At 34.3% G+C, this 13,229-nt stretch overlaps 3 protein-coding genes across 3 annotated transcripts; 1 reads left to right on the top strand and 2 right to left on the bottom strand.

Moving 5' to 3' along the window:
* Nucleotides 1-1,248: 1,248 nt before the first annotated feature.
* On the bottom strand, nt 1,249-1,947 carry LOC108206626 (eukaryotic translation initiation factor 1A). The gene has a single exon (XM_017376993.2). The coding sequence runs from the start codon at nt 1,800-1,802 to the stop codon at nt 1,365-1,367; it is 438 nt and encodes a 145-aa protein (XP_017232482.1). The 5' UTR covers nt 1,803-1,947; the 3' UTR covers nt 1,249-1,364.
* Nucleotides 1,948-8,127: 6,180 nt separating this feature from the next.
* LOC108205844 (GDSL esterase/lipase At4g01130) lies at nt 8,128-11,108 on the top strand. The gene is made up of 5 exons (XM_017375936.2): nt 8,128-8,651; nt 9,727-9,939; nt 10,030-10,187; nt 10,340-10,610; nt 10,723-11,108. The coding sequence occupies exons 1-5, from the start codon at nt 8,402-8,404 to the stop codon at nt 10,989-10,991; spliced, it is 1,161 nt and encodes a 386-aa protein (XP_017231425.1). The 5' UTR covers nt 8,128-8,401; the 3' UTR covers nt 10,992-11,108.
* Nucleotides 11,109-11,296: 188 nt separating this feature from the next.
* Nucleotides 11,297-12,211, bottom strand: LOC108207289 (uncharacterized). Its single transcript, XM_017377747.1, has one exon. It carries the CDS (start codon nt 12,209-12,211, stop codon nt 11,297-11,299), a length of 915 nt encoding a protein of 304 aa, XP_017233236.1.
* Nucleotides 12,212-13,229: the final 1,018 nt, after the last annotated feature.

Here is a 13,229-nt window from a genome sequence, read left to right on the forward strand (position 1 = left end):
TCTCTCCTCTGCTCATTCTTCATTCCTCAGCCCCAACCCATTTTCTACACAATCGGTGGAACCTTTTTTGACATACCGAATCCTTATTCTTTCCTGCTGCTCATTCTTCATTCCTTAACCCCAACTCATTTTCTGCACAATCTCACAGAAGATATACACTTCAGTTCTTTTACTCCTTTCTGTTATTTAGAATGACATGTTCTTGTGAGCTCGCTATGTATCCTATACAAACCTCAAGGCATCACTTACCTCTGAGGAGATGCCCAGAGGCCAGAAACATTACCCTTTAAATAAGTTTCCGCAGCTACTCACCTTTCATCATTAGTATGTTTGTTACATAATATTACCATCCTAAACAATACAAGGAAAGGCTAAAGGTTCATGCTAATATGCTAGTTATATTCATGACTTAATTCAGCCATAAACAGCGCATATATCATCTTGATTGCTGTTTATGCAAGCCACTCAGATGTCGATACAATAAATAAATGACGACAAACTTAAGTTATATTCTCAGATAAAAGAATAACTAAACAGGAAAATTATTCTGGCACATAAGAGATACATCAATCGGCAAAGTTAATAATACTCATTCGCAGCTTCAGGTCAGAAAAGCATCTTATTCTTTCTTTCACAAAAAAAAAAAGAACTTAAAAACTTTTAACCACCGCACGCCACAACATCATAAGACATTTTCACTACACAAACTTCTCAGACAAAAAAACTCACCAACCATATACCTCAATTAGCTGAACTGCTAACCTTTAATTCACAAAAACAGACAACTCATAATCCAAAAATGAAACGATTGTAAGAACACATCCAGAACAATAATCATTAGGTCATCAACTTGATTTTGTATCGACTAAACAAAGGGATAACTTACAACTAAACATACAGATGTATGAAGACACTTGGAACAACAAAAGTGGTAGTGAAGCAAACGAGTATAGACCTGTTACCGAATCCTTGTATTCACACAACCAAAGAATGACTCACAATAGGAACGAAAGCTGTAAGCTGACACTTTGAACATCAACAAAATCTCACTGGTAGAGTCTAGAACCATACACCAAAGCACAACACAAAACAGAATTTATAGATGTAAAAAGATAAGCGAAAACAACAGAGGCATTTAACTCTATATGCATTCCTACAAAATCAGACTCTAAACAAAGCTAATACCGATATAATAAAAGCTGAAATCACTTTGCTGTTGAATTGAAAATATAAAATGACACAACAAGAGACTGAAAACTGGCTTCAAACCATAATTCCATAGATAAATTAGGTCTCCGATTTATTCGATTCATCACGATATAATAGATAAACACATTACACAAACAGCATAAATAAACGAAAATCTAGATTTTATCAATATCTTCGTCCTCAAACTCGATGTAATCATCAGCAGCATTCTCATCCTCCTCATCAAGTCCCCCAGTAATACCTTCATTAAGCCTGGTATTCTCCGGCAACTCACCGTAAGCCTTCAACAACCTCGCCTCATCCGGCATATACTTGAGAATCACATCGGCCTTATCGTCCTGATAATCACGCAATCCGACGAGAATAATATCGCCGGCGGCGATCCAGACCTTCTTGTGCATCTTGCCGCGAATATGACAGAGACGCTTGGTGCCGTCGATGCACATGGCTTCGCAGCGGCCGTTACCGAGCATACGCATGACTTGAGCGTATTCCTGGCCGTCTTCTTTGAAGACGAGCTCGCGCTTCTCGTCGTCGGCCTCGTTCTTGCCTCGCTTGCGGTTCTTGCCTCCCTTTCCCTTGTTCTTCGGCATGGTGGAACCCTAGATCGGATTTCTTTTTGGTTTGTGGATTCAGATTATTTCAATTTGATTGAATTCAATTAGGGGTGTGTGTGTTTATTGTAATAAAGTGAAGAAGTGTTGTTGCGTGGAAGCCCCAAAAGGTGTGGGGATATTTTCCTTGACGCTATTGCCCTTGTGTTTGTTAGTTAAGTACTCGCTATTTCACTTTTAATAATTTCATAAATAATTGATAATAATTCATGTATTTGATTTATTTTTTTTACAATCTTATTGAACATAAAATATAAGAACACAGTCGGGACAAACTCCCAAACTGACAACTACAACCTGATTGTGAAACAAAAACCGAACTAAACAAATAGCTGCTTTGTTTTCAGATTGCTTAACAGATAGAATATAAATATTTTTGATGATAAAAATGATTACAAAAGTTTCTCGAGTAATCCAGTTGACACCAACATCACTGAAAATAGTAGAATCACAATTGACCTGCGCACATAAAAAACCGGTGATAGACTAGTGTTCATATCCATCGGTTACACCAACTGAGGTTGGGGGTACAGATGCCCCATATATTGAACAATCCTTTGTTGTGCGAGGTGAGCTCTCGCGATACGTACCACAATCCAGCTTTGAAGCGGGTTGCCCAGATCTCCCAATACACCGTAGAAATCATTCTTAACAACATGACAACAAATCAAAAACGTAACAAGACATACACCCAAAAATTGGGGACAATCAACAACCCGAAAAGATGGGTATGTGTAACAAGATCACACCCAAAATGATTTAGATCTTGATTTTATTGAATATTATTATAATAGAAATTAAAGATTTAGAAATGGAGGAAACAGGATGACATGGATGGATGGGACGGATGTGGATTTGATGGAAGAAGGGGGCGGTGAAGGATGGATGATAGTTATGAATGGTGGCCGACTCTCATTAGGGTTTTTTTTATTTGATTATTAATAATATTAGTCATATACCTAAATTTTAGGGAATTTATCTAATATAGCAGAGGGTTTTATATCAAACTGGCCACCCGTTCTGTCAAAATATCTCACTTGACCCACTAATCTCATCGGAGACTCATTTAAGCCACTATAAACCAAATATATATCATTTTAGCCACATCACTATCATACATCTTTACTTAATCGTTTATCAAAAATCAACCGTTTGTTTTTTTTTTATCACAAAACCACTTCGAGTACGTTTGTAATTGTGTCTAGTATTTATCAAAATAATTTGAAAAATTCTAAAGCAACATAGTCATGTAGTTAAAAAAAATATAGCTATAAATATATATTTATGTGATCACTCTAGCTATGTTGCTTTAGGAATTCCCAAATTATTTTGATAAATACTAGAGATAATTATAAATATATTCGAAGTGGTTTTGTTATAAAAATAATCATTGATTTTTGATAAATGATTAAGTAAAGAGGTATGAATAGTCATGTAGGTAAAATGATATATATTTGATTTATAGTGGCGTTTATGAGTCCACGATGAGATGGGGGGGGGGTGTCAAGTGAGATATTTTGACACAACCGGTGGCTAGTTTGATATAAAACCCCTCTTTATAATATATTAATTACAATAATACTATCACCTTGAAAAACTTGCAGATTTACGTTTATTCTAAAAACCTACCACTAGTTTTCAAATATACGGTAATTTACATCCCCTCTCTTCTCACTCTTTACGCCTCTCCTTTCTATCTCCCCATCCCTCTCCTCACCCCTCTCTCAGTCTATGAAATGAATTGGGCTCTCTTTTTCTCTATTTCCCTACCCTCACCCTCTCTCAATCGGTAGGGTGAATTGGGTTTCATATTTTTGAGAAATAAAAAATTGATTTAAACTTGATCAAAGGTAACTGTACTGTGTGTATGATTGTATGTGTGATTGTGTTGTTGGTGGTTGATGGTTGTATGTATTTGTAGGGTTGATTGCTGACGACGGTTTCTTTGTTTATCGGTAGTGTGTCAGTGTTGATAGGTTATCGGAGTTTGGCAAAGTGGCAGGGTCAAAACGAAGGAGACGAGAAGGAAGATTGAGAAAGAGAGAGAAGTATAGAGATATAAATAGACTGTAAGTATTGGTTGCTGATGGTTGCTTTGATTTGATTTTGAGTTGTTTTAGTTGATTTTTTGTCTTTAAGTTGTGATATTATTATTAGCCCCCAGGGGTACTCATTGAATCTTTGCAACCAATGACAACTTATTATGCAATTAAATGTGATTTAAAATTTTTTTTCTAAAAGTTACATTCATTGTTGCAAATATGGTTGTTGGTAGTTGCAAATATGGTTGCGTATTCAAAATCGTATTTTTGTAATTTTATTTTTGAAAAAACATATTTTTACAATTTTTCTTAGAAAATGATAGTATTGCAAAATATTTCCTAGACTTGAGTATTTATGAAAAAAACCTAAAATTTACTTTGTAAAAAGTATGGAATTGAAATTTTTATTCATAATTTCAAATTACCAAAATTATTTGTATATTCAGTGTGTGGATGGGTGTGTGGGTGCGGGCTTGCGTGTGTTGATATCATTCTTGTAGTTGGGTCCTTCATGATCAACTATTGGAGCTTGTATTTTCGGATAAATTAGTATCATTGTGTTCACAATCACATAATTAGATTAAGATCATTTTGTTAAAAAACACATGATTAGGATTGTTTATTATTTTGTCCATCTTATTAGATAAATTATATTAAAAATTAATTTTTTATTGAATAATGAATTTGTATATTTTTTCCAATAGATGTCAAAAGTGTTGATGTCAGTCAGATTAATATGAGCTAATATAGTCAATACATTTTAAGATTTCGCACAAGAGTACAACTACAACAACTGATCACGATGTGAATCACAAGCAATAATATGTTCTGGTTGGTTCTTTCTTCACAGATTTCGAGGGCGGAATCCTTATAAGAGGAGAAGTCTGTGATGACTCGGATATTTCTTCAAATATTTATTAGTTGTTATTAATTTTATCAAAAGAGGAGAAATATTTATTTTTAATATTATTCTAGTTTGATGAATTTTCAAAAACAATTAGTTATTTATTTAAGTAATTCCAAGTCTAAAACAATCGAGAATTTTATTCTTTGAAATATCATGTGGATAATATTTTTATGTGTAGTTTATTTGAAAATGTGTGCAATCATGTGACTAACTATTAAATGCATTATATATTCATGTGCATTTTTGGATTTGAATTCATGTGAGCATTTAATGCTGATTTTTATTAAAATCATTATTTTGAGATTTCAAGATAATTCAAAATTATTTTTTATATTCATAATTTTAACTGATATTTGCTTGTACCAATTATTTTATGTAAACTTAAATTTTAAAAATATCCGATTTTTTATTTTTTGAGTTATTTAAAAAATTTCAAATTTTGCAAGTGATTATTTTATTATTTCTAAAGAAAAGGAAATTTCAAGCAATTGAGGTTTAAGTGAATATACAATTTTGCGAGTAAATATATTATTTGCAATATTATTTGAATTCATGTGAATATTTGATTTAATTGTTGTAGATGTTAGAATGTGTATTTAAATTGTTTATTTACCGTTAGAGAGCGTGATTTTAGTGATTGCAACAATTATATTTAATGATTACTCGACCTTTTTAAAACTAAATAAATACATATATACAAGTCAACCACTACTCATCACCACAACCGTTGATTCCGGCCACCGTCATCAATTTTGTCTATCACCAAATTCCGTCGATTCATTGCAACTAGGGGGCTGAAGGGAGATCTAGGGAGAGGGAGAAAGAGAAGAAAGGAGAAAAGAGTGAAAATAAAGTTCATGGAGGGGATGGGTGGGGTGAGGGATGAGCAGGGATGGAGCTGGGTTGAAATCGGCCGGTAGTTTCGACGGCAGATAAACTAAAGTGGTGATGGGAGTAGAGCAGGGTAATGATACTGGGATGCGGGAAAGAAAGGAGATGAGAGGCGGGACAAAGTGACGACAATGTGTTTGGGAGAGGGCTGGTGGTTTTGGTGGTGACGACGTGAATGGTGGGTTGGAGGCGTGGGTGGAGATGTCAACTAAATCCATTGAGTTGAGGAAGATTTTATTTTTATTTTTGACCAGAGTTGAAAAAGATAATCACTAACATAAATACAGTGATAATGATGTTTCTAGTTTTTATTATAGTATTTGTTTCTAATTTATATATATAATATGCTCGGATCAGATTGGATCATATATGATGAGATCGATTTTAATTCAAATTTGATCCATAAGTAACTCAATTACTCTAGTCGGATCAGATTTTAGAACAAATTAATCAGGACTGGGTTGGAACAAATATTCTATTTACGGCCTTTTCGGCTTAGATCTGATTACCCAAACTTTATTGTTTTTCCTTTCTTATCACAACACACTTTACTTTTTAGGCTCGATGAGTTTACAGTTTTTCTTTAACTACTCCTTATTATTTTGAAACAAAGGTTTTAATTTAATAATGAAAAATATATACATTTACGCAAATGATCGAGTCGAAGAAATAGTAAATTGTAATCGCCTTCAAGCGACTGATAAACGATATATATTTTAAAGATAATGTATATACAAATACAATTACCTAATTCAGGCATTCACATTCTTTGATATCTCTTCATCATATCTCGATAGACCTATCGTTTAAGCTATTAACCAGAACTGATTTCATACAAAATTTTATCACCAAATCAAGACCCTTGTTTACAATCAATAAGCGTAAACAAACCTCAAACCAAGGAGAGAAAACTAGCTGAAAATATAAGTCAAAAATCGAAATAAAAGCAAACTGAAAACAAGTGAAAAAAAAAACTTAGATCTTCTTAAAAAAAAGACAACTTAGATCTGATAGTCGAAACCACAATATAGGCGACTAACTCTCGAATCCGATAAGCTTCGGTTTAATCGAAGGAAAAAGGTAAATCAAAAACTTCGATGATGTAGATGTAGAAAAAACAAACCAAATTTAATCAAAGGATAGAAATCCTTCCCCGAAAAAGAAGATTACTGAAGAAAACAAAACAAATAAAACAAGTAAAAGAGTTTGGGATTCGACGAAACTCCGTCGACTATAAAGTTTAAGAGCATCTCCAACCATGAGAAACCCTTAGCTAAAAGTCCAGATGACGTACCAAAATTAAAAATTATAACAAATGGCCACAAAAAACAGCACTACAACCATAGCAATCCCTTATCTATAATTATAGTCATCCCTTGTGGATGACTATATTTGTCGAACCACTACAGATCTGCAGGGAATTTCACGTCATATCTCGCAATTTATTTTCCTCCTTCCTGCTGATTACATTATTTATTACCATATTAAACTAATATATTCTACTTATAACAATTTAAATATTAATAACATATTATTTTTAAATTATAGCCAATCAATATAGCCAATACGATTGAAGCATAATGTCTTAGAGCATCTCCAACCATTCAAAATCTTTAGCTAAAATATGAGTTGGTATGCCAAAAATAAAAAATTTAGCCAACAGCTTGAAAAATTCATACTCCAACCATACTCAACTGTTGTCTATAATTTTAGCCAACCTCCTATGGATGACTAAATTTGTCGAACCTCTACAGGTCTGTAAGAAATCTGTAGCTAGGAAGATTGCACATCATTTATTACCGTATTAAACTGATATATTCTATTTTAACAATCTAAAATATTAATAACATACTATTTTTAAATTATAGCCAACCAATATAGCCAATACTACTGAAGCAAAATGGCTTACAGATTCAACAAATTTTACATAATGTCTTACAAGTCCCATTTAGCCAACGATTATAGCCAACGCCGTCGGAGATGCTCTTACAAGTTCAACAAATTTTACATAATATCTAACATGTCCAATTTAACCGATAATTACAGGCAACGTCATTGGACATGCTCACTCCCAGCCGGCGTCGGGAGAAAAAGAAAACGCAAAGGGTTTTTTTCCATGTGTTTGTATCCTCCTTTAAGTCCACTTTTTGTTATACTTTATTGTTATATGTGCTGAAGAGGTATTCTGAAACTGTTTTTTCTGAGACAAGGCAATGAAGGCATCATCAACTTCTTGAAATCTGAGAAAAATATCATAACAAGTTGTATACAGTACACATCATCTGCATCTCGCATCTCTTGATTTATTTCGGTGTAGAAGCAAAAACTCATTCTTCATTTAAATTAGAGTGCATAACATTTTTAATATAATTATCTGCTGAAAACTTTTACTAATATCTCAAGATTCTTTAGCTGATCGCTTAAAATGATGTTAGAGTTGAATTTCACCGAAGACAAAAACACATTTACAAAGTTTCGAGTGAGAAAAAATATGTAATATCCTGATTTTAAGAGGACGTCTTTTTACCGCATGAATTTATTTACGCACACCCCCACGACATAAGTGCCATACTGGCTACTGCCATGTGTTAATTCTTAGAATTTAGCAATATTTTACGTTCATCCCTCCCCTATATAATGCCAAGCCAGTTTTCACTAATCAAAAGCCTCTCTCCCTCCCCCTCTCTCTTTCTCTCTCTGTTTAAGAGCAATATATCTTGTGACAGATACTAAGATATATGAAGAAAATGAGTTGCAATCTGAAATCTGGGGTGGCCCTGGTGATGGCGTTGGTAATAATGGGCATGATGGGAAGTTTGAGTGAATCAAAATGTGAATTTGAGGCAATCTTCAACTTCGGTGACTCCAACTCCGATACCGGTGGGTTCTGGGCAGCATTTCCGGCGCAGGGACCTCCCTATGGCATGACTTATTTCAAGAAACCTTCTGGCCGGGCTTCTGATGGCAGGCTTATCATTGATTTCTTGGGTATCTCATCTTCCTTTTTATTTATTTTTTACCATTTACACTCACTCTACTAACTAGTCTCATAAATTTATTGCCTTTGTTCTGTATATTTTTCCATATCATGAATAAGAAAAATAAACAAACTTGATCAAGCAACTTTTGTTCTAAAAATCGCTGATTAATCACAATAAATCCTTGTTCCATAACTCACCGAAGACTGGGTGTAGTTACTAGTTAGGATGGTCCTCGGAGGAGTGAGTACATTTAAACATTGATGTATAATAATTATTGAGCTCAAGTGGGTGTATGGTCCATATGTGTATCATGCACTGCATGGAGATAGGACCGGCTGGGCTAATGTTGGTATGAACATGTCACTACCTCATCTCATGCATTATTGTAGCAGAGAGGGAATCAGATGGTAGTTGCCAATCAATTCTCCTTCCACACATCCTCCCCATTTCGTTTGTAATCCCTTTCATATTTTGGTCCTTTGTTTTGGTTCCGCATAGAACTTAAATAAGCTCGATCTGCCTCTAAAAAAAAAAGTAAGTTGGATCTGGAAGAGACTGCGGTGTTAACAAATTATTGAAGTTTTGTGCAGACGCTATGATCAAGTAACCGAAAACTATATGACGTGAGGGTAATATAGATAAGACGAGACACCATGATCAAGTAGATACAAATAATAATAGTGAAAACATATTTTATATGCGGGTGACGCAAGATCTGAATGGACGAGATAAATCTTCAATTTATTAGAATACGCTAATATTTATACTCTCTATTTTGACTTCTTGACCTACATTTAAAGGTGCTTTGACCATATAATTAAATATATTATTTTTGTAAAAAAAAATGTGAAAAAAAATATTGATTTAATATGTTTATTCAAAAAAAAGAAAAAAAATATTTTTAATTATATGGTCAAAAAAATTCAAAATGCATGCGAAAAACTCTGATAATCAAGAACAGGTGGAGGAGTATGACTCATGAGAGGAAGTAGTCAATTAGTCATTAAGTGTATACATGTTTTTTTTAACCTTATGAGACATGAATCTACAATAATTTATCTGCCATAGAAAATTTGTTGCAGCTGAAGCAATAGGAGTGCCATTTCTTAGTCCATATTTACAATCAATTGGATCAAACTTTAGACATGGAGCCAACTTTGCAACACTTGCATCCACAGTTCTCCAACCCTATACTTCCTTGTTTGTTAGTGGTGTCAGCCCTTTCTATCTTGCCATTCAGCTCAATCAACTCAAGCAACTCAATTTCCTGACTCATCAACCTCACTCCCACAGAGGTAACACCATTTTTATCAATATGATTATGTTTAATAGCTCGGAAATGATCATATTATCAAAAAATTATTATTATCATAAATTTTTGGCAGGAGGAACCAAACTTCCTCATCACAGTGTGCTTAAGAAATCTCTGTATGTATTTTATATCGGCCAGAACGATTTCACGGGGAACTTGGCAGCAATTGGCATAAAAGGAGTACAACAATATCTTCCTGATGTAGTTGATCAAATTGCTTATGCAATTAAGGTTAGTACATGCAACAACTAAACAAACTTTTTTTTTTTGATGTGTTTAGTATTTGCAATTAAATCTTACCTCATACATCAACCATTTTACATCAAAGTTTATATAGAGCACATTAACTAGAGGGCACTAATTTTGATTATGGGAACCGGAAGGAAATAAATGGAATGGGAGGAAGAACGTTTATGGTGCTAAATATTGCACCAATTGGTTGCTACCCTGCATTTTTAGAAGAGCTCCCCCATGACGAATCTGATGTTGATCAATTCGGATGCTTGATATCGTACAACAATGCAGTGGTGGAATACAACACAATGCTCAAAGATACTTTGTTCCAAGTCAAGAAACAACTCTCCAATGCTGATGTTATATACGTTGACATCCATTCTGTGATGCTCGAGCTCTTCCAACACCCTACTCATCATGGTAAGTGTTTTTGCAGTGTCTGCACTGATTTCCAAACTGTCGCCAAAGTCTGTATTTTGTTATTTTATTTTCTGGTATAAATGTTCCAATTGATTTTTATATAATTTTTTAGGATTGAGGCACGGTCCAACAGCATGCTGTGGAGTTGAGGGTAATAAACACAAATTTAATCCTAAAGTGTTTTGTGGAAACACCAAGGTTCTTGATGGAAGAAATGTAACTGCACAAGCTTGTAGCGATCCACACAATTATGTTAGTTGGGATGGAATTCATGCCACAGAAGCTGCAAACAAGATTGTGACGGAAGCCATTCTTAGTGGTTCGTACTTTGATCCTCCTTTCGATTTTCATAAATTTTGTGATATCCAACCTATTGGTTGAGAAAATTAGGGAAGTAGTCTAGAAGGTGATGAATCATCCATCTGCTAAGACAGTCTTAAGAATAAAAATTAAATGTTCAAATCCACTTCCTAAATAAACATTACTACCCTGCTTGAATGAGCTTCCCACATTCTTCTGCTGGTTTACCTCTAAAACCAAAACAAAACAAAAAAGAAGCCCATCTGTAGACAATTTATTCATTATATATAACAAGTTCAAATGTATATTTACTCTTGAAGAATTGTGATGAACTACTGAAAGAATATCTAAACTAGGTGAGGAAAAATAGAGAGCAAAAGGTAGAATCAAGGAAAATAATCATTCTCAAGAACTGGTTGTGTTCTAATGATACTGGCCGAAGGCATTTTACTCTTTCCAATCCAAATAATATCTAAAGCCTCGCTTTTTTCTGACTCTTTCACCATAGTCTCTATCTTCCTTGTCTTCAACATTTTAAACACTAGAATCCCAGACAAAATCAATGAGATAAACCCTCCACCTCCGATTATCAACCATAACCATACCTTCCCTCTCTTCTTCCTCTTCTTCATCGACGGTGGTGGCAATGATGGCACAACTATAGAGAAATGACCTTGATCATAAGCATTACATGTGTAATTAGGCGCAGTCACACTACTAAACTCAACTTCACTTCCATCAGTCCCAAATCTAACACATTTCATTGTCACATTGTCATTCTCTCCAAGTGAGATACTAGGGAACCGAACCACAATTGGATCTTCCCGGAGTCTGAATGTAACCATTCGACTCCCATCCAAACCTGAATAATTTGCATCAGCACCGTAGACATGAAAACCAACCACAGGAGCGACAAACGTGTAATTAGGGACATCAAAATAGAAAGACGACAAATTCCCCACATTCTGAAAAATCATGTCAACTCTGTTGACATAAGGCTCTGGTGATATCCGTTTGGGAATCATAAACAATGTCGAATTCCTCCCCCTATTCCACAAACTGCCACTTTTCAATCTGATATACGAAACCTCCACCCCTGAATAATTAGACGGTAGAGATATGTTATAGAGAGTACCTGTCCGCGGTCTCTTCACAGCCTTCTCTGCATACTCCCTAACAAATTCATCGAAAACAATAGAATCATAGGCTCGACTTCCCATTGCCAGGCTACTTGAGATAAATGAAAACAGAAACACTAGTGACAAGTAGAACATCACAGTGATGATGTTCTTGTATCCCATCAAGATCATACATTCATGAGACTAAGATAATTTTTTCGAACAACAAGTCTTGACCACTGTTTTATTGTTGAATCAAGACAATTATGGTAATAAGATCAAATACAAGGAGGTTTGGAAAATGAATATGGAAATGATGATTAAGTACAGCTGGTGAGAAGGATTATACATGGAAGTCAAATAAGTGTATTCATGGGTTTGGTATATAGTAAAAAATGGAACAAATGGAATATTAAGGTGGTTGCCATGGGTTTTATATAACCTGCAACTTACAAATGTGAACTACTTTTAAGTTGTTAAGGTGTTTTCATATACTATTAAAAATGAAGTTGGGTTGATCAAAGATTGACAGTTGGAAAGGGAATATATGTGCATGTATGTGTGTATAAATTGGATGCAAAAAGACAGAGTGGATATGACAGTCGATGCCAACAAGGGGATTGTTTATGGTATAAACACGCCGGAGAGGACGGAGCTGTGGACTTGATGTATGTACACACCATTGGACAATTTAGCAAGAATATATTTGTTATTGGATATTTGCTTTAAACCAACAGTATATTCATACTCCCTCCGTCCCCTTTTACTTGTCCTTTTGGAAAAATAACGCATCTTAAGAAAATGTTAGTTGAAATTAGATAGAGTTGTGTATATATATATATGCTAGTCAAACATCGGAAGTTGTTACTTTTTGAAAAAACATACAAAAAATTGCTTTGAAAAGAGAAGTGGACAAGTAATTTGGGACAATTTTTTTTTTTAAAAAGGGACATGTAAAAGGGGACGGAGGGAGTACTTGCTTGAGCAATTAACGAAAAATCCCATTCAAATTGTCATTTTTTTGCTAAATATCCTTAATCTTTCCTTTTCATTAACAACCCCAATAAATTTACTAAATCCATGAAAAAGATTATCTAAAGTTATTTATCGTTGATATGACTAATCATGATCAACCCAAATCATACGTGGCAACATAATTAAAGTTAATTAAAAATTAGTTAAAAATTATATTTTTGAAAAA

The sequence above is a fragment of the Daucus carota genome, chromosome 2, assembly GCF_001625215.2.
Source record: "Daucus carota subsp. sativus chromosome 2, DH1 v3.0, whole genome shotgun sequence".
Classification (NCBI taxonomy): domain Eukaryota; kingdom Viridiplantae; phylum Streptophyta; class Magnoliopsida; order Apiales; family Apiaceae; genus Daucus; species Daucus carota.

What these genes read in the sequence shown, in the direction of transcription:
- LOC108206626 (XM_017376993.2), bottom strand. Translation starts at nt 1,802, where the DNA reads ATGCCGAAGAACAAGGGAAAGGGAGGCAAGAACCGCAAGCGAGGCAAG.
- LOC108205844 (XM_017375936.2), top strand. Translation starts at nt 8,402, where the DNA reads ATGAAGAAAATGAGTTGCAATCTGAAATCTGGGGTGGCCCTGGTGATG. An exon ending in GCTTATCATTGATTTCTTGG is followed by an intron (nt 8,652 to 9,726) that starts GTATCTCATCTT and finishes AATTTGTTGCAG; the next exon opens with CTGAAGCAATAGGAGTGCCA. An exon ending in AAATTGCTTATGCAATTAAG is followed by an intron (nt 10,188 to 10,339) that starts GTTAGTACATGC and finishes GGGAACCGGAAG; the next exon opens with GAAATAAATGGAATGGGAGG.
- LOC108207289 (XM_017377747.1), bottom strand. Translation starts at nt 12,211, where the DNA reads ATGGGATACAAGAACATCATCACTGTGATGTTCTACTTGTCACTAGTG.